Source organism: Rhynchophorus ferrugineus, unplaced genomic scaffold (genome assembly GCF_030347505.1).
Source record: "Rhynchophorus ferrugineus isolate W39M unplaced genomic scaffold, kcgeb_rfMv2 rfM5, whole genome shotgun sequence".
In the NCBI taxonomy this organism is placed as follows: Eukaryota; Metazoa; Arthropoda; class Insecta; order Coleoptera; family Curculionidae; genus Rhynchophorus; species Rhynchophorus ferrugineus.
This window is the reverse complement of record NW_027472584.1, coordinates 15,925,812-15,951,564: the sequence shown is the minus strand read 5'-3', so window position 1 is coordinate 15,951,564 and position 25,753 is coordinate 15,925,812. Positions and strand designations below refer to the sequence as shown.

The following is a 25,753-nucleotide window of genomic DNA, read 5'->3' as shown; positions in this document are numbered from 1 at the left end:
AAAGTTAGATCCGAAACCAAAGATGTAATTTTTATAGGATGATTTGGAGAACTTTTGCTGAAACGGCCATGGATATATTATCCTCCTCTTCTGAAGTCCGAAGACTGGCGAGTTGAAAAAATCCTGGTAACTGTAGGAGAGTAGTGCAGTTTCCCAGTGCATTTCTTCCAATTTATTCCTTGTCAAAACTATGGTGTGTTTTTTTAAAGCCAAGTTGATTAGTGATGATGGATTGAACACTTCCATAGCTGATACCTAATTCTGATGAGATTTCTTCGATCCTTAATCGGCCATTAATTTCAATGCATCGATCATGACTTTTATTTTCGACATGTTCTCGCACATCCCTGAATTCTTTATTTCAGGTATACACTCGATTCTGAGACGGTGTAGCATCCCCAAACTGTGCTCTTCAAACGAGTGAAAATTTCCGATGGTTTAACGCCTTCATTGGTTAAAAACTTTATGATGATCCATTTGTGCAACAGACGAAGGTAACTAAAGAACTAAGTTTCAGCGATAAGCATTTTTTGAGGTCTGTGAACAGCCAGTAATCGTTAGAAGCCAGATCTGGCGAATATGATAGATGTGGGAGCAATTGAAAGTTTAATGGATGTATTTTTGTCATTGTTTTGATTGACTTTATGACACGTTATGTTGTCTTGATGAAATTTTTTTTTCTTTGCCATATGCGGTCGTTTCTTTGCAATTTCGGCCTTCAAACGTTCTAATAGTGCTATATAATATTCACTGTTGAAGGTATTTCCTTTCTTAAGATAGTCGATGAATATTACTCCACGCACATCCCAAAATACCGAGTCCATAACCTATCGAGCCGATTGTTGTGCTTTCGGGCATATTGAACGAGGTTGCTGTCCACTCAGATAACGATCGTTTTGATTCCAAAGTGAAGGGATAGATCCATGCTTCATCCATTGTCAAACATTATTCATCATTGTTAAAACACTGCTTAGAATCATCAACACGTTTTTATTTTTGATCAACAGTGAGTAACCCACTTTGAAGAGAACTTTCTGATAGTTAAACGCTCATGCAATATAAAAACAACACGTTCTTTTTATGTCTTTGAGATGTTAGCTACCTCACTCAACTTCATTTTTCGATCATTCAAAACTATTTTGTGTTTTTTTTTATGTTTTCTGGTCTTACCACCTCATTTGGACGTCCACTGCATCATCGGGGTCTATACAACCACGTTTGAAGTCAGCGAACCAACGTTTCATTGTTGTTTCTGATGGAGCGGAGTCCTTTTAACACTTTTCAAATCATTGCTTCGTTTGAATGGTATTTTTCCCATCAAGAAGCAGTGTAAAATTAAAACGCGAAATTGTTTTTGATCCATTGTTTTGAAAATAACAAAGGTTGTGTCAATTTTAGCACAATAAGTCACAAACTTATGAGTAGAATATTATGAAATTATAACAGCTTTCTTTTGAAGGTTAGTACTAACTGAAAAAGCTGTTAATGCAATAAAACTAGCGCCTGGAATGTGTTAGGCCTGGAACTTTTCAGCCCATGTGTTGTATTAACTACATTGATTAAGTACGTTGGCCTCATTTTTAAGGTCCTGAAATTAGGTTTGTATGAAGATGTTGTCAAATATTGTTTTATAGCCTCCTAATTCGACATCGTAGATGATGAGAAAATATGTTTACATCTCATATGTAAAAATTTAAAATTAATTTAAGAGTCCTAATAAATAAAACTTTTAGAAATATTACCTTAATTTTTTGATTATCAATTGAGTTCGTCCTCTCACTGCTCACCAGGGTTTTTCTAGCAGAACCTTTACTGTTCACTTTATCCTGCAGGTCTTTATTTTTGCTTTTTAACGTTCTATTGTCAGCTTCCAGTTCTTCAACTTTCCTCCGAAGAACTGAAGCTTCTTGCTCACTAAGTTCCAATTGTAGTTTCAGTTCGGCTGGATCTTCATCGTCGTTGTTGTCTTTGTTTTCTGGTGGTTCAGGTGTCAGTCTTTGATTAGTGGGACTCAATTTGCGACCTAAATGAAAATAAATGTGTTTTCGAAATTAATTGAAGAGCGATTATTAGTTATTCGATTAGTATGAACAAAAAATCAGTTTATCATATACACAGCTCGACAAAAAACATTAGATGTACATTTTTTTTTGTTTTAATTAGTGTCATTTCAACGCATTAGCGTTAATAGTGACTGATTTTTACATACATTGTTTTTCATGATGATTATTGTGTACTACATGGTGAATTGGGAAATGGGGGCAGTAGAACTGAGATTGAGGGCGGTTTTGCAGTAGTCAACTTAACATGGTAAGGTTTTGAAGTTATGTGTCACTTTGTTCGAGAGATTACAGCAGAAGAAAGGTCAGGTAGGTTAGGTTGCATATGATGTGAATGACAATTCATGGGTGCTCATAATAGCGGCAGGCGAGAGAATCTGTAAATCGGTAGTGAACAGTTTTGAGGATTGATTGATTTTGGAACAGGGATTGATTTACGCGTGGCAGTTACTTTGGAGTATTATGGAATAAAATAATCTGGTCTGAGTGGCCAGTGCCTTCCTCAAGTATGTCTCAATCAAGTTGAACTTACCTGTTCATTTTAGAGTTTAAAAACAGGTGTTAAGTAAGTTTGGTCAGCTTGCTTATTGGCGGGAATGAGTGGGGAGATATTTCCTTGAATGTAGTAGCGGCCAATAAAACATATGCAATGGTATGTAGCGTGTAGGGAAAAGGGATGGAGAAGATGAAGATGACAGATTTGCGGTAATTTGATGGTAAATAGTAGTCCCGACGTTTGAGTTAGATTTGATCCCGTTGACAAAAGTAGCGTAACCTGCTGTTTGGTGATTAGGTAATATTGATTCAGATTGCTCTGAAGAGGAGTATGGATGGATAATTATTATAAAGGCTGTTCCCATTGCCAAAATATTTGTACATTTCTGAATACTAAGTCTGTTATTCTAAAGTCTCCTCAGTTTATATATTTTAAATAATATATGTCTGGATATCGAACTAAAATATTTTGGTGATTCATAGAACTATTCTTTTGTTTCTTTTTATTATATCTGATAGAGTGTATAGAAAACCGTGCTAAATGCCGTAAGATAGTATCAGTTGTTATCTTTCGGGGCTTCTTGAAGTGAATTTAAGAATGAATGCTAGCTAATAAATCAACAATATAACATAAAAACATGGATCTATTGGTGTAAGGGATTTGTACTAGTACACGACTATATAATACCATTTATTCTTTCATATATTGAAACGATATACTGTTTAGAGGAATTGAGCTTATACAGCTTTAATATTAGGTGTATGACTCAATAATTCATAAATATTTCAGGAATTATTATATTATAAATAAAAATAGATAACAACGGACTATATATTGGTAAATATTATTCATTGTTTTTCACTAGCTCTAGCACTAAGATATGATACACCTAAATAAATGAACAACTCAATCATAAATTAAAGATGATCTTAATTTTTTGCTTCCTGGTCTAGTAAATCGTTTTTCCTCGTTGAAGTTGTTGATTGATCCTAATAATTAACTGATGCCCCTTTTTGTTAATGGATAATAAGTTAAACACACATGATCATCTGTTGATTCAGGATATGCTCGGTCAATACATCTATTTTTTTAAATATTCTATTTGGTCTCTTAGTCTCTTAGGTGATCCGTATCTTGTTGTAAATACATTCACAGTCATTCGTAGGATGTAACGTTGAAAACACTATAAATTGATTCTGAAGTGCTTTTTGAAGCATCTTTTCTTTCTCGGAGCTATCGTAAAATATGTCGATTTTTTGAACTCTTGCGTTTGATTCTTGCAAAGCCATAGAATATCAAAATTATTTCTAAATGGGTTTTCAATAAGCACAGGTCGATGTAAAAATAAGTTGGAACAAGCGTGTTCGAGGAATTAATTAAATTTTTATTTAACTTGAAGTCCGTGTATGGCATTATTATATATGGAATATAGATATGATCGGTTTTATTGAAGAGTTTTATGAAGAGTTTTATTATTTAGATCTGCTGTTCGATCGTGTAATTATCAAGTCCTATCTCTCGGACAGATCTTTCCAGGTCAATATCAGGAAAACACTTTACAGTGGAAAACAAATCGATGCTCTTTATAGATAACCTCTTTATTTCAGATCAGCCGAGAAAAGAGCACATTGACGTCGCGTTTTAGGCTGACGACACTGCTTTCTGCATGGCCGCCAGGTTCCAAGTTACAATTCATGAACGTTTACAGAAGCAGCTCGATCATGCGGTCAAGTGGTTCAAATTCTGGAAGTTGCAAATCAACTCCCTAAAAATCCAGGTCATCATTTTCCATAAGAAGCATTACGGCAACTTAAGATCGACACGGCAATAATTTCATGGCTGGATAACGTCACGTCTCCACTTCGACCGGCGGTTCGGTTGGCATTCCCAAATCCAGAAAGGTTCGGGAATAGCAAACCTGCTATATTCTCTGATCTGCTCTTCTAGCAGACTTCCATCAAATGCTTATTTTACAAGATGTTAATTCGGTCCGTACTCCTCTACGGATCTAATGTCTACCTCAAGTTTGTTACACCCAACCAGGAAAATATTAAACGCTCCATGGTTTGTCAGAAATAATCAAATTCATAGGGAAACTGACACTCCAGAAATCAAGCACATCATTCCACAAACAACAACTCAGCTCCAGTTCTTCTGAAAACGCGCTTGTTCGCGAGCTGGTCGACATGCTGGGAGCTTAGCACGCGTCTTCGCTAAGCGGCTGAAACGATCTCATCCGTCGCTACAGTCATAACTTTTGCCCCCATACGATAGTATCCAGTTGTGTGTTAACTCAGGTTCGCGAATCAATAGAATCGCCGGGCCCTCGTGCCCAATAACGTCTGCCCGATCAGGGGGTGTCATATCCCCAAATTTAATGCGGTAGCAGTAGCGAACCACAGGGGTCACCTGTGAGGCGGTTTCGGTTTAGTGTATTGGTAAGCCCAGAGGCAATTCCACATCAACCGGTCCAACTTGTCACTCCCGGGCAAGTTTCCGCGAACAGGTATGCGTCGTGCATTCCACCGCCTGGTTTTAGGCCAGAACAAAAAAAAAAGAAAAAAAAAGATCGTTTAATTTACCATGGTCATTTGCTATCAATTACTGAATAATGAAAAAACTTAGATGAGTGGACAAATATCATTTTAAGCCTAAAAATATCGGTAAAAAATATGTCATACTCCTAATATATTTAAATTTAGCGAATATCGATCATTTATATGATAAATTAGGTATTTGCATGTATTCTGATAATTTTGTCAGTTTAAAAAGGCATTTATATAAAAAATTGGTACAATATATATTAATCATATCCTGATTACTTTCTATAATTCATTCGGCAATATCGCGACGTTTTGACGCCATAAATTTAGATGACGTGGGTTCACGGCCACTTTGGATAGACTATAGTTTAAGATGCATCTTTTCATTCAATTACAGTATTATAAATTGAAGTCATTGAAGTCAAATTCTCCACGAGAAGATCCGAAATGTGCCCAGAAGGATTCTAACTATAATTAGTGTTAGAAGGAAAAACAAATAATAGTTATACATACTATGTTAGTTAAAAATAATGCTAAGTTTCCACTTTTGCAGCTTTTTCAATTAAATATTGTAACAGATAATACATTATATTTCGTTCAATCATCCCATATAGAACACTTCATAATAATATATTTAGTAATATAAATTACGAATAAATTTAAAAAAAACCTTATAATTTTATCCAGCATATGTAGTGTCAAGTAAAAACTGTTTTCTTTTAACAACATTGTTTTTATGTTATGTAATTGATTAGTTTAATAAAATAAAAATGAATGACTCTCTTCATTGAACACGTTAGAGTAGTAGTTACAGAAGAACAAAAAGGAAAATTTAAGCAAGACCGTTAGGGGAAAAATCATTGCGACTGCAACTGTAGAAAATGGCATTTTAACATAAAGCTAGCCGTCAGCGGGTTAAAAACGAAAACGATAAATTTAGCAACATGCGTGTATGATGCGTGAGTTAGTTTGGTTTGTCATCTCTCGGTTACAACATACTTCGTGCTCTTGTGGCCATTTTTTTCAGCTGCAAAACCAATGATTCGTTATCGTCCTCAATCCGTGAGACCTTCTTGCGTAAATTTTCACCCTAAAACCAGAAAAAAAGGAAAACAATCAAACATCTTCATTACCCAACATGGCCGCCAATGTATCCATTGGCGAAAATAATCGGAATGACGATTGATAGATTTTTGTCATTGGCATATCACGTAAATGCAATGACGCGATCAAATTTTTACATGACATGAATCTATGATCTTCAGAAGATACTCGATGAACGTCTTCAGTTTGAGTGGATTTAATTTTCAGCTCGACGCATTGAACAAGACTTTGAGTATATTTATTTTCCACACGAATGGGTTTTCGTACGGTTGAGAATTTTCGACGAAAAACTCGATTACTCTAGAGTAAAATTCCTTAACGTTAGCCTAAAACTGTCGAGAATAATGCCTGTTAGTACCTCTTCTTCGGCGAACTTTAATTGTTCTCGTAGGTCAGCCTCTCTCTCCAGTGAGTCTTGAAGATCCCGCAGAAGTTGAGCTGGATCATCCTGGGAACCACCTCTCGTTAATGATTCCCTGGACACTTTTTTCTGAAATAATTAATTTTAATTATTGCCGTACTCGTCCAAATTATTTTTTTTATTAGGCGTATGACTTTATTTTTAGAGATTTTGTTAAATATGAATTGTTGCGAATAATTACATTTACTTTTATTTAAGAAAATTGTTTAATTTTAAGTTTACGAAAATTATAATGTTTTTTCTTTTATATGGGTTAGAGGTCTAATTTATTAGATCATTTAACTGTTTTTGTAATATTTGTGACACAGGAGAAGGGTTACTACTTGAATTAAAGACTTGCAGAACCAAGAAAACAGTAACAAAGAAACAGTAAAATGTTAAGAGTCGAGAATAACAGATCTGAGAATTAGTCAAACAACACGAATTAAGAAATAGTCAGGTATCAAATCCGTTAAGGTATTAAAAATGGAAGTTAAGAATCAACAGTAGAATTCTTATGTCGTGTGTATAATAATCAGTTGACCAATAATGAATGAATGACCATAAATATGAATTTACATGGTGCTTTGTTATTTTGAAAGAATCTACCGCAAGGTTTGCAACATCGAATGATAAGCGACGATATGAGTTACATAACCTCTCTAGAAAGAATAAATTAGAGTTACAAATGCCTCTAAAACACCGAAATCCACTCACATTTTGCTTAATGGCGGTTTTATGTTTTATGAAACGCCTAACAATTGGTATAAACCTTGTGGAAGTGGTGACTTCAATCTTTGAATCTAAAGTTTTGCACGATATGAAAAATATTCAGAAACTTGAAAGGTGAATCTTACATGTGTTGCAACAGAATTTGCAACAAAATTCGAATTAAAAAAAATAACAAAAATTAGAAGAGTTGCAGAACCAAAACAACAGTAACAAAGAAACAGTAAAATGTTAAGAGTCGAGAATTAGCCAGAATTAGCGAGAATCAACAGGATAACAGATCTGAGAAATAGCCAAAGAACACGAATTAAGAAACAGTCAGGTACTAAGTCAGACAAGGTATCAAGAATGGAAGTCAAGAATCAAGAACGAATCAAGTCCGATGAAGGAATGAGTATTATCCAAAACCAGACAGACGATTTAATAAGTCATTTCCATCCAATTCATAATTCTTTCACCATTACGTATCAATATAACATCTTTAATTGTATATATTTTAATATTATCCATTTAAATAAATAAACTCGTCTTTGTGCATTAATTTACGCAAAGAAGAGAGAAAATAAATTGTATTTCATTTACAACATTGTTTTATCTCCTTAAGAACTCCACAGAATAACGCTTAACAATTGGCATAAACCTTGTGCTAGTGGTGACTCAATCTTTGAATTTTGAAATCAATCTTAAGTTTTGCACGATATGAAAAATATTTAAAAACTTGAAAGGTGGATCTTACATGTGTGGCAACAGAATTAGAATTAAAGAATTAGAGAATTAGCGAGAGTCAACAAAATAACAGATCTGAGAATTAGTCAAAGAACACGAATTAAGAAACAGTCAGGTATCAAGTCAGATAAGGTATTAGGAATTGAAGTCAAGAATCAAGAACAGTAGAATTCTTATGTCGTGTGTATAATAATCAGTTGGGTCCGATGAAGGAATCAGTAAAAAAATTAATTGTATTTCATTTACAACATTGTTTTCTCTCCTTAACAACTCAATAGAATGATACACAATTTAAATTTATACATAAATATGAATTTACACGGTGCTTTGTTATTTTGAAAGGATCTAACGCAAAGTTTGCAACATCGAATGATAAGCGACGATGCGAGTTACATAACCTCTCTAGAAATAATAGCAGAGTTTACGATGGTAACTGAAAAATAAAATATTCAAAATACTCATTTTATACAAATGACTTTAAAACACCGAAATCCACTCCCAGTTTTCTTAATGGCGGCTCTGTGTTTTATGAAACGCCTAACAATTGGTATAAACCTTGTGGAAGTGGTGACTTCAATCTTTGAATCTAAAGTTTTGCATGATATGAAAAATATTCGGAAAGTTGAAAGGTGGATCTTAGATGTGTTGATCGAACACAATCTAGAGATCATTCATTTATTATGTAAGACGATTTGGGGTCAGAGATCAACCATGGGGGACGGAGTTCTGATACGGCTCTGACTACGAAGACCATGTATTCTAAGGAACAAGGCGGTGTGTTCATGTTAAGACTGATGAGTGAGACGATATAGGGCTTTGGTTTATCTTAGAATAGATTTAAACACTCAGTATCGTTTTGTGCTTGCCGCTCAACAATCGCTTAACCTCTTTTCTAGCTTTCAAAGGAAAAGAAATATTTTTCTTGTTTTCAACGCTTCACATTTCAAAACTGGTGCAGTCAGTAGAACTCTGGCGATATCATAAGGATGTTCTCTTTTGAATTTATTTAATTAACCAGAATAAAATTAGTTACCAACAGTTATTCGAAGCACTTCTTGGCGTAGTTACGTGGAGTTCGGACAAAATTATTACAACTGAAGCTGTGTTACAAAAAGCGGAAAGGAAGAAACAGTTTTAAAAAACACCTTTAGTCCTTGGATTCCCGGCCCAATTATCACAGTTCAGGGTGTAAGGCCACCACCAAAGGCGGACTGAAGTTTTTATGAACTAACATAGTTTACTGGGATTTGGACAGAAGTTTGCAGTTATGGGTGTACAACTACCAAAGGCGGATTGCAGAAGCTCAGTTTCTCAGTCGTAGACTTTAAGAGATTGAAATTTGGAGTCACCAAAACTTGGGAAACCATCCCATAAGGATAAATCATGGAAATTTCGATAAAAATAATGATATTCAGTAGACCATTAAAGGCAAACTGGCGGGCGAAGGTACGGGCGATACACACAAACAATTTGAATGGAATTATGAATTGTCTAGTTTAGACAGCAATCACCTACATCCCTTTGATCGTTTCTTAATATATTTTTCTTCCTTAACAGCTGACTGTGTATTCGAAGAAACGAGGCAGTGTATTTGTGCTAAGACTAAACGGTGTGATGAGCGAGACGTCTAGGTACAGGGGTTTGGTTTATATTACAATATATTTAAACCCTCAATATCGTTTTGTGTTCGTCGATCAACAGTCGTCACTTCTTTCCGTAAAATAAAACAGTTTTTAAAGTAACACAGAAGTTTTTGTTATTTTAAATCCTTCATATTTCATTACTCGTATACATGCTTTTACTGATTATCCAGAAACAAAAAATCCTCGCATAATTCAGAATATTGATGTCCTGTTTTCAGGGTTTCCACTTCAAGGAGCAGAACCAGATATCCGGTGAGATATAAAGTTCTGTAAATTTGCCAGTTTATGGCGATGGAACGCTACAGTTAGCAATAGGTAAGGAAGCTGAACAAAAATTTTATCAGAAAAGGTAATCTACTGGGGAAGGAACCATGACAATGCTCGGGAAATTCAAGAGACCCTCTAGAATTAACTAGAAGGACATATTGCATGTGCGTAAGTTCGTCGATCGCTTAAAGCTTGAAAGTTTGTTTTCGGAAGACATGATTCATATATATCTGAGAGATGCGCATGATCATATAATGTAATGGGCAATATTTCCCAGATTAAGTCTATAGTTGGCATTTGTAGAAATTAAATTAATTAGCTGAAGAATCTGTAAAAAGTCATACACCAAATGTTAAATTACAAAAATAGTATTATAAGTACCTGACCTATAATGAAGATGCAAATACTAGTTCTTAAAAACTGACATTTTTCGTAGATATTAAGTACTTGAATATATTCTGATCATGTTTTCACTGTAAAAACCAATTATCGAAAAAACTGCATGAATCAATTTCTGCACTTCTTCAGCATTTCAAAATAAGTGGTAATCAGAAGACGCTTTTCTGGTCAGTACGCTGGGTGCGACATAATTTCCTATTCGAGCTGCATTAGTATACATTCAATACTAATACAACTGTCTGTTATTCGTTGTTGCTGTTTTTTTTGTAAAAATATTTTGTTCATTTTGTTCAATTTATGTTGATACTGCAGTAACAGCTTTATTCGGTTTTAATAGCTCGTAATGCGCCATACTGTATTAATCCATCATTTGCACAGCAATATTTTATAGTTATGAATATTCCGCAAAACTCATGACTTTTGAGCTTGGTGTTGTAATAGTAGATTCACTTTTCATCACAAATGGTTTAAAATGGCATTTTCAGTAAATTCGTAGAGTAGCCATTTTACTCCTTTTGAATTTTTCTCATCTAACGTCTTTAAACAGTTAATGTATCTACTGCTCAGGTATCTGAAAGTTCTTTCAGAGTTTGAACTAGGTTTTCGTGCAATAAGTCTTGAAATTCACTGTTTTCCAACTTTTTTAATCCTTCTTTACCATTGACATCAATCGCCATTTTTAAACCGGTAAAACTAAAACCGACAATTTGGATATAATGGACAAAAATGACTCTATAAGTGTTTAAAAGTGTAAAAGTGTTTAATGGACTTCAAATAAACAAACAACAATAATGAATGATGAAAATGCACAAAAGTAATTAATGACGCATTGTGAACGCTCCATGTTATCATCTGTATCCACTGAATAACTCAATAACAGTAAATGGAAAACAGTTTCATTCAATTTTATGTAGAGTTATATCAAAACCATCGAATTTTATAATACTATTTACATTAATACTTCGCATTTTCAGCAATGATCAAAACATACACATACAAGCACCTAATATACGTTTCATAATATTGCAGTCAACCTATCGAGTCATCAGATGGTTTAGTTCACGAATAGTATAAATTTTGTGTTTTTTTTTGTAGTTTTATAGCGAATACATTGAATACAGAGCAGTCCATAAAATTCGTCAGATTTAGTACTTAGCGATTGTGTCTTGCTATGATTTCGTGGACTAGTTTTAATCATTTTTATTGAAAGGTACGGGCAATCGTATTTTCCAAAGCAATATCAAATTATCAGCCAACAAAATATCAATTTTGGAAAGTTGCTTTTCTTGATATTTGAAGGAAATTATTTAAAAAATCATCCAGTGCGTTATTAATAAATAATTTGAAGTTTGATTAAACGCAACCATCATGAGAGATAGCTATTCATTGCAATTGAATTTTCTTTGAATAAACAAATTGCGGTAAATTTGAAACATCCTGTAAATCTACGGGATTCTAAATGCTTCATCCTTCCGATTATTATATATTTCGATCAATGTCGCATGTTCCTTGCAATTCTTGTATCTAATTGTATCAGAAAAACAAGAGTAATTAATGACTAGCAATGGATAATATTTTGAAAATTAATATCGTAGGCAATAGAATTGAGATAAACCTCAGAATAATTCACACGTCGTATAAAATATGTTTAACATCTAGAAGTATTCTTCTTGTCAAGGTCAGGTACTTATCATATATCCCTCGTACTTACGCCATCGTGAGAAACCGTTTTTCCTATAGAACCTAAGAGTAATGCTTTTTTTTTGGCTGGGGCAGGTATCTTGGTGACGTCTTCTAGTTTTTTATTAGAATCTTCGAGTTCGCGTTGTAATCGCAAGGAAACCTCGTTGGAAACTTTCAGTTCTTGTTCCAATTGTCTTATTCTTTCCAGTGACGATAACGCATTTCCCCCACCTGACACCTGGAACGTTCTTAATTAAAATATCATTCATACAAGAAATCTTTTTTACCTCATTCATTTTCTTCTCCAACTCCACTTTCTCATATTCTAACTGTTCAGCTTTTTTCTCCGCTTTACGTAATTTAAACGATAATATTCGACAATTTTTCGTAGTTACATCTAATTCCTTCTTCATCGACGTGTACTCTACCGCTTGGTCTTCTCTAACAATTTTAAAAAGAAATATTTATTACATTTTCACCACTTGGTTTAATTGAATTGTTACACTACCTGAAATTGTCTTGCATTTCATCAATTTGTTCCTCCATATCTCGAATTTCCTTCTTCATATCTTCATTTTCATCCATCAGTTCTTCACATAATGTTTCAGCTGCTAATAATTTCGATTTTAATTCCTCGGAAATTTTTTGGGTTTCATGGACTGTCGGTCGAAGGTCCAGATCCGCTTCCAGTTCTTTTACTTTCAATGATAGACTTCTTTTATCATCTTTGTAATCTTCCAGTTGTTGTTGGAGTTCATTGCATTTCTGTTGGAGCTTTAATACCTCGGTGGCCGTCGTCTTGCTGGTAGTGGTTTCCATTGCAGCTAACCTTCTTAACAGAATGTCACTTTTCTCCCTTTCCAATCTATCGCATTTAAATTTGGTCGCTTCTAATTCCTTCTTAACAGCATCTAATTGTTCCCTGAGTTCGTTATCGGGTCCTATCAATGTAGTGTCCGTTGTTTCCGTTCCTGCATTACTGATTGTGTCTTCGTTTTCTGATCCTGATCCACTCTCATCCAGGGATTCTTGTGGCCGAACGTTTCTTTTTACCTTAATGAGAGATATGATTATTAAGGTTATTTAATTTCTTTCTAATCGGTGGAAATGTTTTATTTGATTAGTTCATGCAATAAGTTTTGATTGTCAGCTTATTAGCATCCATATTAATTTTAAATAGATAATGCAATATTAGCATTGACTTTATAACAATAAAAAGTGGTGAAATTTAATTTATTAATTGTTCTGAAGAAAGTCAAGATCAAGTAAACCTCAATAAAATAACGGTTAATACCATTGATTACCAATATATATAAAAAAATAATCAACACCGATCAATTTCAAATTCGAATGCAAAAAGCTTTATAGCCAATAAAATGTATAAATAATTCTGCCTATTTATTGTTATCTTCTTTTCAGTCCTTACCATGGTGTTGCTTGGCGCCATCAAAGCTAGTGGTATCAGGTAGTTTCTACAATATTATTAGCATTACCGAACATTAATTTTCGTTTTGGATATAACTACAATAAAGCACTACAGCATCAGACTGCAAGACACCACAACAGCATACACAATATTAACAAAGTCAAATTTAATGGAAACGTAAGTAAATTATTTTGTGATGTCTTGCATTATTGAAAGTAACATCAGGGGTTAAAACAAACCAAACACATTAAATTACTTGTATAAGAAATTGTACATCATGATTATTGGGCTCCTCTGATACCGTCTTCACCTCTTTGACTTGTATACGACGCGATACAGGTTCCGTACCTTCTTTGATCGCTTGAAACTTTTTCGCTCTTGCGGCCAAACTATCGTTCTTATCATACAAATTCGTTTTACGATCTTTGAGTATTGAGAAACTATCTGAAACTGTTTAACAACATTAATTTCATATTTACATTCGATGGAATTAAATAAAAACCTGTCCGTTGTCCAGTATCAATAGGCTTCTGTTTTCTTTTGGGTAATTTAATACTGACTGTGGTAACCGCCTGAGTATCATCTTGCAGATTGGCAAGATCTGGAGTGGATATCCAAGAAGATGTGCTCGAAAAATCGTTTTCGCTACTACTACTGGATTTGTCATTTTCGCTAGCTAAATTTGTACTAGACAACCAGCTTCGTTTCGGGCTACCATCGCTAAAATCCAACATATAATGCTAATTCAGCAAAAGTAATTGTAATAACCGATAACGCCAAGCGTCAACCAAGAATTTTCTTATCATCAATTATTATCATAACATTACAACAATAAACTAAATGAAATTAAACCTACCTTAAATTTATGGATAAACTAGGTGTGGACGCTGTTGAATTATCTTTCCTTAAATTTGGTTCTTCGCGTTTTTTACCACCGTGTTCTTTATAGTCTCTGTTATATAAAAAAAACTTTATTTACTATTATAACCAAATTTTGTAAATATAAAAAACATTTTTTCATTAACTAATCTTATCAACGACAATTGGAACAAAAATATCGTTATAAATACTAAAAATTATTTACTATTATAAATAAATTTTGTAAATATAAAAAACATTTTTTTCATTAACTAATCTTATCAACGACAATTGGAACAAAAATATCGTTATAAATACTTAAAATGATTTACTATTATAAACAAATTTTGTAAATATAAAAAACAGTTTTTCATTAACTAATCTTATCAGCGACAATTGGAACAAAAATATCCTTATAATAATTAAAATCATAATAGTACAGTATGTATTATATCAATAAACCTAAATAATTAATATGTAGACCAGATAATAACAGGTGGATGACATTTATTTTTAGACATACCTAAAACATCTTTTACATCTGGTGGGCCATCTAACTTGTGGATGAAAACCTAAAGGGCATAGAGGATCGCCTCTAGCTAAGGGATACATATGTTGCATGATTGTTTCTTTAACGTTTTAATTTTAAAGCTGCAAAAAAGCATACAGATATAATACTTATTTTCCCCAGAAAACACACAATCCATGTAAATATTTAAGTAAATTTTATAGCAGAACATTTTATCAAATCATAAAATATTAATAGAAATGTTATGATTTACATTTAATAGTTAATACTGTTTTTCGGGTTTAATTTTAATTAGGATTAGCAATTTAAATTTTATATACTTAATATACAAACAATATATAAGGTTTTATTTGCACAAAAAGTGGTATATAATATCCAATATGGAATAAATGCACACTCAAAAATAAGCATAAAAAATATATGTCCTCAATATACTTACGTCATAGAAGCGTAAGAGCAAAATGCCTTTTTTATTAAATAAACAGTTAAATCGTACAGCCCTGTCTTTAAACTATTTTAAACAATAATGATTACGATAGTAAAATTTAAAATAAAAATCTGAAATACCAATACAAAATAACTGTTGGATTTTTTCTCGTTTTTTTTTTAATTCACTGACTGGGAAATGTGTAGAATGCTTTAGTTGTTGGGATAACTACATATCTATATATAGCGCCAGCTTGGGTTGTTCGACTCAATTTTCGGGATTTCTGCATGCAGTCAAAAACAATTATTTATACAAACGGTATTGCGTTACAAATAATACTAACTTACTTTGTAATTGTCAATGATAAAACAGTGATAATATATTAAACGAGCACTAATTTTTTGGAATCTCTATTATTCACATAGTCAAAATTGCATAACACTGGTAACTCTCAGTAAATATCATGCTAATATTTGAAAGTCGGTATTATAAACATGTACACACACTTGAAGCGAAAAACGAAGTTATGGAAAGTCAAAAATAAAGTAAGCAACTTTGGGACGTCAATTTTTATGTTAAGTCAGATTGAACAGTAGCCTGTGTACCAAGTTCTGTGGCTTACCTAAAAATAGGGACCATTGCCAAAAATTATTCAGTACTTTAAAAGCAACGCACATTATTTTCTGCTTCCTAATAGAAATAAACTTGTATTTTTAAAATTACCATAGCTTGATTGTAATTGGAACTATTTTTTTCAACATCAATATAGCATTATTACTAATATTTTAAATATTAATTAGTCCTTCTTGATATAGTAAAACATTTAACAAAGCTATACAAATATTTATATTAATATTTTGTTATTTTAGAAATCAACCACCAATTTTATTTAATTGGCTGAGAAAATAAATATTCTATATATGTACATTATTTTAATTATTCAACCAAATTATTTTAAGTCTCCATAGAACAAAAAACTATTTATATTAAAAAAAATATTTATTTGAAAAAAAGAGAATTATAATCAGCTAATAAGTTTTTATATTTAATGTTTTCAAGCTTAATTTATGATCATTAATATTAACTAATAACTTTATAATTTATTTTAAAATAATTTAATAGTAACTCCAATTCTTCACCTAAGATATTTGAATTTTTAATTAATATTAAATTTTTCTATATTCCGGCAACTAGTAATACATAATCTGAGAGAACCAAATGTTGCTACAATGTCATTGATACAGTGAAAAATTTAAGAGTAGGGATTGACTATGTAAATATCTGAGTAGTATTCCTAGTTTATGAGTCTTTGGCGTTTAATAAGATATTCTACGTTATTTCTACAAGTGTCATTAATAAAGGTATCAGTGTAATTGAACGCAGTACAGAGTTCATTCTATTAAGGTGCCGATAATGTCGTTAAATACCCCAAATAAAGTTAACCCAGATTTAGCAAGTGAACGGACGAAATGTACCTTCAATACATTGGAATTAACTCATCATTTAGATGGAGGTGCATTAAAAACGGAAGAAAGGAAAATCAGAGGTAAATAATCATAGGCTAATTATTAATATTTTTGATTGCTTAAAAATATACTCAGCAATGATGTTTACCAAATTTCTCTTTGATGTTGCTGAAATAACTAATCATTTAGATATTTTGCTATTGCTTAATTAAAATAATTTAACGTAGATGTTGTTTTGCAAGTAATAAAATTTTGTTTTAGAAAAATATTTTCTTGAAGACCCTGAACTTCAATCCAAGGTACCTATGGAATATCTTAGTCATAAAGAAAAATATGAAGAAGCTGTAAGAAAAGCTTGTTTGGTTTTTAAAAAAGTACAACAATTACAGAATGAGGGAAAAGGGGGTATGGACAATTTTAGGTAATTTCTTTGTAAATGTAAATGAACAGTTTCATTATTATAATTAGATGTTGGTATTTAATTTAACTTTAATTATTTGTTTTTATAGAGAGATATTAGGTGGCAGACTAGGCTCTGCAATATTAGGGGATGGAAATCCATTAACACTACACTTTGTTATGTTTATACCCACAATTATGGGACAGGGAACATTTGAACAACAGGCTGAGTGGATTGAGAAAGCTTGGGATTGTAAGATTATTGGAACATATGCACAAGTATGTCATGATCCTTATATAAAATTTATAGTGAAAACCAGTTATATTCATATTTTAGACTGAATTAGGACATGGCACATTTATCAGAGGTTTAGAAACAACTGCAGTTTATGATCCTAAGACAGAAGAATTTGTATTAAATAGCCCTACACTTACCTCATATAAATGGTGGCCTGGAGGATGTAAGTAAATACATTTATTTATACTCCAAACATTGTTATTAAATGTTTTCAGTGGGTCACTCTGCAAATTATGCTGTTGTGGTAGCACAATTGTATACAAAAGGTAAATGGCATGGTATACATCCGTTTATAGTGCAACTGAGGGATGAAGAAACACATATGCCTCTACCTGGTATTAAAATTGGTGAAATTGGCTGCAAATTAGGTATGAATACAACCAATAATGGTTATCTTGGCTTTGAAAATGTCAGGATCCCAAGAACAAACATGTTAATGAAGAACAATAAAGTTTTACCAGTAAAGAACTTTGTCATTACTTTGTGTATTGTCTTTTCTAATTAATTCATTTTATAGGATGGTACATATGAAAGTTCCCCAAGTAGTAAATTGACTTATGGTACTATGATTTTTGTTCGAGTGGTTTTGGTTCAAGATGCATCAACTTACCTTAAAAAAGCTGTTACTATTGCTACTAGATACAGCGCAGTTAGAAGACAGTGTCAAATAAACCCTGAGTTAGTACATATTGTGTTTATTTTTTAATTTTAAAATAATGTCAGTTTATTTCAATATAATTTTTATGATTTTAGCAAACCCGAAACTCAAATCTTAAATTATGTTACGCAACAGCATAAATTATTTCCCAATATAGCAACTTGTTTTGCTCTTCAGTATGCAGCTAATTGGCTTTGGGATGTGTATAACGAAGTAAATTCTCAATTAGAGACTGGTCAGTTAGATAATTTACCAGAGGTAGGATAATTTTTGAAATTGTATGATAAGGGATTTATTTGATTTTATTTTTAGCTTCATGCTACATCATGTGTGCTGAAAGCTGTTAGTACTGCTGATGCAGCTTTGGGTATAGAAACTTGTAGATTGGCCTGCGGTGGTCATGGTTACATGGCTTCCTCTAATCTTCCAGCCACCTATGGTCTAGTTACTGCAATGTGTACTTATGAAGGTGAAAATACAGTTCTTTTGTTACAAACCGCTAGATTTTTGGTGAAAATATGGCAAAATAAAAAAGATATTTCTAAATTAAGAACACTTCAATATTTAGAAACAGCTCTAAATCATAGGGTGCCATTTTCCAAGACAGTTGATTGGATACTGACTGTTTTACAAACAGCTGCTGTTAGGTATAAAAAATTTAATTTAATTAAACAAGCCAACAAGTAATTGTATAATTTGTAGAAAAATTGAACTAGCCAATAAGCATATAAATGACAGAATTAAAAGTGGACAATCTTATGAAGAAGCATGGAACAATAGCTCAATTGAATTAGTAGAAGCAGCTGAGATTCATGGAAGAATCTTTATTGTGGATACTTTTCATCAATATGTACAGAAATTGGACGTATCAGACTCATTAAAAACAGTTTTGAAACAACTGGATCAGTTGTATGCTGTTTCTCAGGCATTAAAACTGTCTGGGCATCTTCTATTGGTGAGTATTTCATTAAATAATAATACTGACATGACATTGACATTGTGGAGTAGTAAACATTATACATTATCTGTTAACATTTCAAGCCATAAACTACTTAAAAATATGCTACATTGTTTAGAAAATATCTATTTAATAGGCTTTCGAGCATGTTTGTTTTTTTATCAAATCATTCTGTTCCTAATGTTGTAAAATTGTCTAATTACACATTTTTTTTATTGTCGCTAATTTCTATTATAGCGGTGAACTTTGGGCTTTTTTATTAAAGGTGACGGTGACGTAAAGGACACTTGAGATTAAAATTCAATCTTGTTTTGTAAGTTGTTACACAAATAATATTATATATGCTTACCGGAACATCTATTTATTACATAAAATTCTATTCTGTATATAATAAATGTGATTATCTGAGATTTAAGTGGATTTTGATATACATTTTATATCAATATATTTTTAAGAGGGTAGGTCAAAGTTTCTCTAAATACGTTTGAATTGCCAATAAAAAAATAGGTGTTATCAATTACAAATCGGTTCAAATCTCATTCATAAGTTCTTTAAATAAATTGCAAATATTGATTCGTTGTATTAAGCAGATTTCTTTTAAGAGATATTTATCTTTTTGTTATTGCAATACAATTTTTAGAACGAATTATTTCTATTGGAATTAATATAGTTTCCTATATCAGTGGCCTTATACCCAAATACATAGGCTAAGAAAAATTTTTGTAACAGAAATGTGTCACTTTAAATAATCACAGGCTAATAGTTGATTTCCAAATATTTACCCCCCATGGCTAATCTTTTCGGAAACTTCGATCCGTTTGTTGATGCAATTAATTCTGTTTTTTTTTTCAACTAGTTAAATGTGATTCTCATTCCCGTTCCCGTGAATGGAATAAATTCAAAAGAAAACAGCCTGATAATTTCGTAATGATTCTACAAACTAGTTTTGGTATTTGATGAATGCTATAATTTGGATATTTACACTAATTGTTTAGATCCTCAATCATTCAACGATTTTGATACTGTGTTGGCCTAGCACGTATATCTATATAAAATACCCATTATTTACCACTTATAAAATAACATTTACGTTTGATTATATAAAATCATGGTACTAATTGAAACTGATCTATATTTTAAAATTTAAAATAATTAGTTCACAGATACAACAGCCCAAACCATCGAAAAGCTACAGTTATGGTTGGAGGAATTACTAGCTTTGATAAGACCAAATGCAGTGAGCATTGTAGACAGTTTTGATATTTGTGATGCATCTTTGGCCTCGGCCCTAGGAGCTTACGATGGCAACGTTTACGAGAGACTTTATGAAGCCGCACAAAAGAGCCCTCTTAACACCGACCCAGTTAATAAGTCTTATAATTCTTATTTAAAGCCATTCCTCAAATCACATTTGTAAATTGTTTTTTTTTTTTACTTATATGAGCGATATTTCAATTCATTTTTAGTTGTGATTGTTCATGATTTGTAATTGTCGTTATTTTTGGATTTTATTATAGCCTTAGACACATTGACAATATACATTTTAATAGTTTCTCTGTTTTCCGAAATAATTCTAGTCTTTATTCCTAAACTGATATATTAACTATTGATATATTATGCCCAATATCAGCCACATCTCTCTTGACATATATCGGGGACCATGTATACGTGATAAAACAATTATTTTTACACTTTATACATATTTTTATTTTTAATAAATAATAGATGAACATTATTATTGTTAATGTTATATTTTTGTTATTGTATTGTAAATGTTTATTGTACTTTATATTTATATCACTCCAAATAATGCAGGTATTTTAATCATTTTTAAAGATATGATTTCTGGAGTATATGTTATTAACGTATTTTTATTTTTAGCAACAGTTATATAGAGCATTTAGTATTGTTGTTTTACTGTAATGTTTTGTATTCCATCCATATTTTTGTATTACATATTGGTACTAAATTACTTGTTTTATTTACTAATTAAATCATACAACTATTGTTCGTATGTATTCGACCGATAGCTTTGTACAAAACAAAACTTGATCTTAAAAGTTATTTAAAAATAAAACAGGCCGATAGATGCCCTTAAAAGATTGTGTGTATGAAACATAATCCCTTTGTTTGATTTTTTATTCAACAGAAATATAACAATATACTAAATTAACCAGAAATGCCTATGTGCTATAAACAGTATCACTCCAAAAAGACTAATATTCTACTACTTATATTTAGTTTTGAACATTAAAGCAAGATCATGCCAGTTTTTATTTGACAAAATAATTCAACTAGTTTCTATGGATTTTAGTTGTCGTGGGTGCTTTAATAACTTTTGTATTGTTTTTTGAAACAGAAAAATGAATGCCATACGTTTAGTCCTCCTTCAGGGAATCTTCCAACGTTTTTTTTGGACCCTGTGGAATTGATTTTCTGATAGGTAGATGTGATAAACGCACATTAAACAACCGTTATAATCATTTGCTGTGGGAGAGGTACAAAGCAACTCTTTCGGTCCAAGTTGCAGTAGAATCGGCATTGAAGTTATTTGCTTTCAAGGTTTTGGTATCGTCCTGTACGACGATTGGCGGAACGCATTCTCATTTTGGAGCTTCTGGGTTAAATCGGTCACTCGGCTTGGAATGTTAGTTGAGACTACAGTTAAACTAGCTGTCACTTAGTCTGCATGCTTAGTTTTATTTTCCTGCGGCTGGCATCCATCCGACATGAAGTTGATACTTTTTTTTATCCTTCTATTGTAATCATCTAATGACTTTCACTTCCCATTTTGTCAGGGGCAGATGTTGGATTTTTTTCATTGTTTTTGTTTAACCTTTGTAGGTTTTTGAGAAGTTGAGGTTCGATCGCCTCGTTCGTTATTTTGACTTGTTGTCTGAGAGGCCTTTTCCTTTGGAAATCTTTTTCCTTAAGTAGTATTTTCAAATCTGTTGTTGAGATTGATAATTGTCTTTTATGTTTCGCCATTTTGTTTGGAGGTTTTGCTTTTAGCCAACTATTCAAAGTTTTCACTAGACTATATGATAACAGATCGTGCTATTACGCTTTACTGGCTGCATCTTCTGTGACATATTTTGTATTATACTTTGTAGATGGGAAGATATAGAAATATGATGTGAATTAACATAACTTTTTAAAATCAAATTGGTTCAGTTGCATGAAGTTCTGGCTAGGTGAACAGAGGGAGGGAAATACTATAATTAAGTAATGCTTGTGTATAGCTCTGATACTGCTTCAGTGTGACATTTGTATTTTTAGAGTGTTTCAAATACGCTGCTTAAGATTGTATTCAAATTCGATTCACATATAACGAACAATGCATAGCCGAGAATTAAATCCAGAGATGGAAGACGTTACAAACAGATCAAAATCCATATCTTTGGATTAAGTTCACAGAGAGCAATCTGAAAAATATAAGCTTAACAGTATCCGAGGCTAGGAAAGTTGTGGCGGATCTTTTAGTGATTGATTTGAAGACAAACTCGTCCATGGCAGGTTCTAGTCTTCTGGCATCAAATCAGTGTGTTGGCTGAGAGAAACAACACACTCGCTAGAATTGATGATAAAAATGTAAACGAAAGTATAACGGTTTCCTTGCTAAACAGTGGGGCATACAGCATTTATTTAAATTAGAATTACTTAGATGATGTAATCGAACTGTTATTAATCCATATAGAAGAACGGACCATTGTTTCTTAATGTCACCTATAGTAAGATCATAAACAAATTGTGGAAGTTAAGTAATCTGGGCAATGGTTGTTTTTGCTATTAAAAATATATGAATATTTTTATATTGTTTATTAACAGAAATGATACATATTTTAAAAGGCACAACAATATAGTTACAGAAAAATGTACTAATTGTAATCACAAAATATTTTTCTGCTTTAAAAATTTGTTTCAATATTTCTATTCCCTAAATAATATTCATATGATTTGTTATACTTCTTCAAATAAGCACTTTTGTTCTGTGTTGGCAGTGGAATTGAAACAAGATGTAGCTAAGAGGTGTACTTTTTCATAATGTAAAACAGATGGATAACTGCTTTTACAGAAATAATGAAAAATGTATCACGTCCGTATCACAGAACTACTGGAGAATATTTGGTGTTTAAATACTCTTGTGATATTTACTTGTTGCTTGACATATTTAATTGAAATGTATGTTAAGCAATGATAATAGAAATACCACAAGTTTTTTTTTTACAAATAAAAAATAATTTGCTAGGTAAGTAAATTTAATAAAAAATCAATACTATTCGATTTCGTCACATAAGCCACATTTTAGACAGAACACTAAGTCATTGGATTTATTCTGAAATAAAACTAATACTGATACAATACATACAGTAAAATCAAGGTGCAATTAAAACTGATGTACAAAATTGAGCGCAACACAACCTAAAAGAAATAATATTTCTATCTGAAAATAAACAAATAATTAAATATTAAACTAACAATTAGTTTTCATTTGCATTAACAGATCACATACCTTTTAATTCGAAATGCTTTATAAATACCAGAACGTCCCCTTTTCATTAACTACTAAACTAGATCGAACTAAATCTATTTACAAAATGTAGCTTATGCAAACACTTTCTAAAAAAAAAACAAAAACTTTTCTTAAACTCCTAAATGTGAACAAATTGTAGAAATTGAAATATAATCAATAATTCACACCATATTTGGTTAGAAAAGACTAGCTATTAGATATAATAGTAAAAAATAACTATTTCATGCTGTCAATTTTTTTCCTGTCCCTTTCAATATTAGATTATATGGAAAAATAGTTTTGCATTTTTACTACATAGACCTGAAAAAACTGAGAGCATTCTTCAACATAGGATACAAATAGTAATTGAACTAAATGGATATTTCAATTCATGTAAAAAAATTAATTGTTACTACTTGTTAATATATCAACTGATATGGAAGTTCTTGGATTTACTTTATTTTGCCATTCAGGATTATCACTATTCTAAAACAAAAATTAATGATGAATCTTAAATAAATTGTATGAACGTAATTTACCGTTTTCTTTTTTTTATTTTTCTCAGATTCTATCTCAGACTTCTTTCTCTTTTTCTTGGCTGAGAGAGATTCTTGACCGCTATCTTTATCATCTGAATCCGAACTATCTGATTCTGAACTAGAGCTAGCTGAATTACTTGAACTATCAGAAGCAACTCCTATAAAATAATTATTTGAATATCGTTTTTCTGCTAAACCTATGTGAATAAATTACCTGATGGTTCTTCTAAATGAATTCTCTCAGCTAAAGCAGCTAAATTAGGTTCATGCTCTTGTAATACTTTCAACCATTTTTTTGATAATTTCGGCCTGCCTCTTGCTGTTTTGTGCCAAACCTAAACATGAATCGTTTATTATTAAAAGTTTTATCAAATATCACAATACCATTACCACAGGAAAATTAGTTCTGCTGCAAAAATTCTGAGTGACTGCAATTGTAGTATCTAAATTTAAAACCACATGCCACCAACCGCCTGGTACAAACACAGTTTCACCAGGTTTTTGTAAAATTTCTATAGGCTTACAGTTCTCTGGCCAAGATGGATCTTTTGTTCTCGGATAAATAATACTGAACCAGGTAATTGCTTCATCTCTTTGTTTTCCACCCAAACTACCTGTTACTTTAAGCAATTCCTTAGGTGTATGGGTGGGAAATAAACACCACCTTAAAATATAATGTTAGTCTACATCTTTATCATGAAATAAATGGTATGAACCTTTTATGGCCTACAACTAAGGCATTCCAGGCACTTGTTCCAAGGGGATCAATATGAATTCCAGTTCCGGACCTAGCAGGTCCCATTACAAACCATCTATAAGGTGGTCGCCGACTTTCACCTGAATATTTAAATAAATCATCTCGAAAATATAACGGCACTTCATAGTCTTCTAAAAGTTTTTTTCTGCGACGATGCTATAAATATTTTATGAATATTCTGAAGAAGTAATTATAATGACTAATTCTACCTCACCGAAACTGCTATCAAAAATATATAGAGGACTATCATCCTTAGTACTGAGCATATATTCTATGTAATATTTCATTTTCATTTTAACACTATAACCCTCATTGTCCTCTCCACATTTAAATTTTTGGTTTCTATATTTTTTGGCTAATTTTTGTAAAGTCCATTTATGATTGGCAGCCCATCCTACTTGGCAACCAGTTATCACAACTGGTTTGTAAAGAAATTCATAATTAGATATAAATTCCTTTTGGGAAACTTTTGATTGTTCTATTCTCTCACAATTATCTTCAAAATCACTAAATTTCTCGAAGTTCTCTGCATAATTTTGGAGGTACCAAGATTTTTTTGTATTCAATTCTAAAACATACTCTCCTTAAATTGTTAATTTATTGATAAAGAACAAATAACGGCTGATGGTTTCTTGTCTTTTTAAGGTTAATTGAACGAATACGTACCCGGCCTAGCTTTTCTTTTAACTTCCTTAATTCGTTTTCGTGCTCTATGGGCAAATTCAAGATTATCCATTACTTAAAATCAAAAACAAAAATAAAATTTACTAAATAAAAAAATATCTAAACTTTAACAGAACTTTACGAAACTAGAAACTTCACCAATTAGATGACATTTTATATGCCAATCTACAAATATAAGATTACAGAAAGCT

The 25,753-nt window shown here is 32.0% G+C and overlaps 3 protein-coding genes across 12 annotated transcripts in view; 1 reads left to right on the top strand and 2 right to left on the bottom strand.

The window, feature by feature from the left end:
* Positions 1 to 15,920, bottom strand: part of LOC143197279 (uncharacterized) — a 28,140-nt gene extending 12,220 nt beyond the window's left edge. The window contains exons 1-12 of one of the 9 annotated variants that reach the window (XM_076405599.1): positions 15,638 to 15,920; positions 15,303 to 15,573; positions 14,858 to 14,985; positions 14,333 to 14,428; positions 13,979 to 14,196; positions 13,751 to 13,926; positions 12,559 to 13,103; positions 12,338 to 12,491; positions 12,079 to 12,288; positions 6,562 to 6,693; positions 6,099 to 6,189; positions 1,743 to 2,023 (exon numbers count right to left, since the gene is read on the bottom strand). In XM_076405599.1, coding sequence (XP_076261714.1) covers positions 1,743 to 2,023; positions 6,099 to 6,189; positions 6,562 to 6,693; positions 12,079 to 12,288; positions 12,338 to 12,491; positions 12,559 to 13,103; positions 13,751 to 13,926; positions 13,979 to 14,196; positions 14,333 to 14,428; positions 14,858 to 14,955 — 2,001 coding nt within the window. In that variant the 5' untranslated portion in view covers positions 14,956 to 14,985; positions 15,303 to 15,573; positions 15,638 to 15,920. Of the gene's footprint in view, positions 1 to 1,742; positions 2,024 to 6,098; positions 6,190 to 6,232; positions 6,504 to 6,561; positions 6,694 to 12,078; positions 12,289 to 12,337; positions 12,492 to 12,558; positions 13,104 to 13,476; positions 13,603 to 13,732; positions 13,927 to 13,978; positions 14,197 to 14,332; positions 14,429 to 14,857; positions 14,986 to 15,302; positions 15,574 to 15,637 lie in introns of those variants that run through there. The other 8 variants (XM_076405593.1, XM_076405591.1, XM_076405597.1 and 5 more) reach the window with 8 other exon arrangements.
* A 565-nt stretch (positions 15,921 to 16,485) lies between these two features.
* Positions 16,486 to 21,038, top strand: ACOX1 (acyl-CoA oxidase 1). The gene is made up of 10 exons (XM_076405610.1): positions 16,486 to 16,836; positions 17,018 to 17,177; positions 17,266 to 17,434; positions 17,493 to 17,616; positions 17,669 to 17,913; positions 17,971 to 18,131; positions 18,207 to 18,369; positions 18,424 to 18,758; positions 18,814 to 19,066; positions 20,226 to 21,038. Exons 1-10 carry the CDS (start codon positions 16,704 to 16,706, stop codon positions 20,484 to 20,486), a joined length of 2,004 nt encoding a protein of 667 aa, XP_076261725.1. The 5' UTR covers positions 16,486 to 16,703; the 3' UTR covers positions 20,487 to 21,038.
* A 1,835-nt stretch (positions 21,039 to 22,873) lies between these two features.
* On the bottom strand, positions 22,874 to 25,724 carry PSR (Bifunctional arginine demethylase and lysyl-hydroxylase PSR). 2 transcript variants are annotated; one of them, XM_076405630.1, is made up of 7 exons: positions 25,545 to 25,724; positions 25,088 to 25,446; positions 24,838 to 25,034; positions 24,512 to 24,785; positions 24,336 to 24,456; positions 24,122 to 24,279; positions 22,874 to 24,068 (listed from the first exon to the last, which is right to left on the bottom strand). In XM_076405630.1, exons 1-7 carry the CDS (start codon positions 25,612 to 25,614, stop codon positions 23,985 to 23,987), a joined length of 1,263 nt encoding a protein of 420 aa, XP_076261745.1. In that variant the 5' UTR covers positions 25,615 to 25,724; the 3' UTR covers positions 22,874 to 23,984. The 2 variants fall into 2 exon arrangements, with proteins under 2 accessions (XP_076261745.1, XP_076261746.1); XM_076405631.1 differs by having other exon boundaries at positions 22,874 to 24,063.
* Between the last annotated feature and the right edge of the window lie 29 nt (positions 25,725 to 25,753).

What these genes read in the sequence shown, in the direction of transcription:
- ACOX1 (XM_076405610.1), top strand. Translation starts at nt 16,704, where the DNA reads ATGTCGTTAAATACCCCAAATAAAGTTAACCCAGATTTAGCAAGTGAA. An exon ending in GGAAGAAAGGAAAATCAGAG is followed by an intron (nt 16,837 to 17,017) that starts GTAAATAATCAT and finishes ATTTTGTTTTAG; the next exon opens with AAAAATATTTTCTTGAAGAC. An exon ending in TTATTGGAACATATGCACAA is followed by an intron (nt 17,435 to 17,492) that starts GTATGTCATGAT and finishes TTCATATTTTAG; the next exon opens with ACTGAATTAGGACATGGCAC.
- PSR (XM_076405630.1), bottom strand. Translation starts at nt 25,614, where the DNA reads ATGGATAATCTTGAATTTGCCCATAGAGCACGAAAACGAATTAAGGAA. An exon ending in TAAAAGAAAAGCTAGGCCGG is followed by an intron (nt 25,447 to 25,544) that starts GTACGTATTCGT and finishes AGTATGTTTTAG; the next exon opens with AATTGAATACAAAAAAATCT. An exon ending in TTAGTTGTAGGCCATAAAAG is followed by an intron (nt 24,786 to 24,837) that starts GTTCATACCATT and finishes TTATATTTTAAG; the next exon opens with GTGGTGTTTATTTCCCACCC.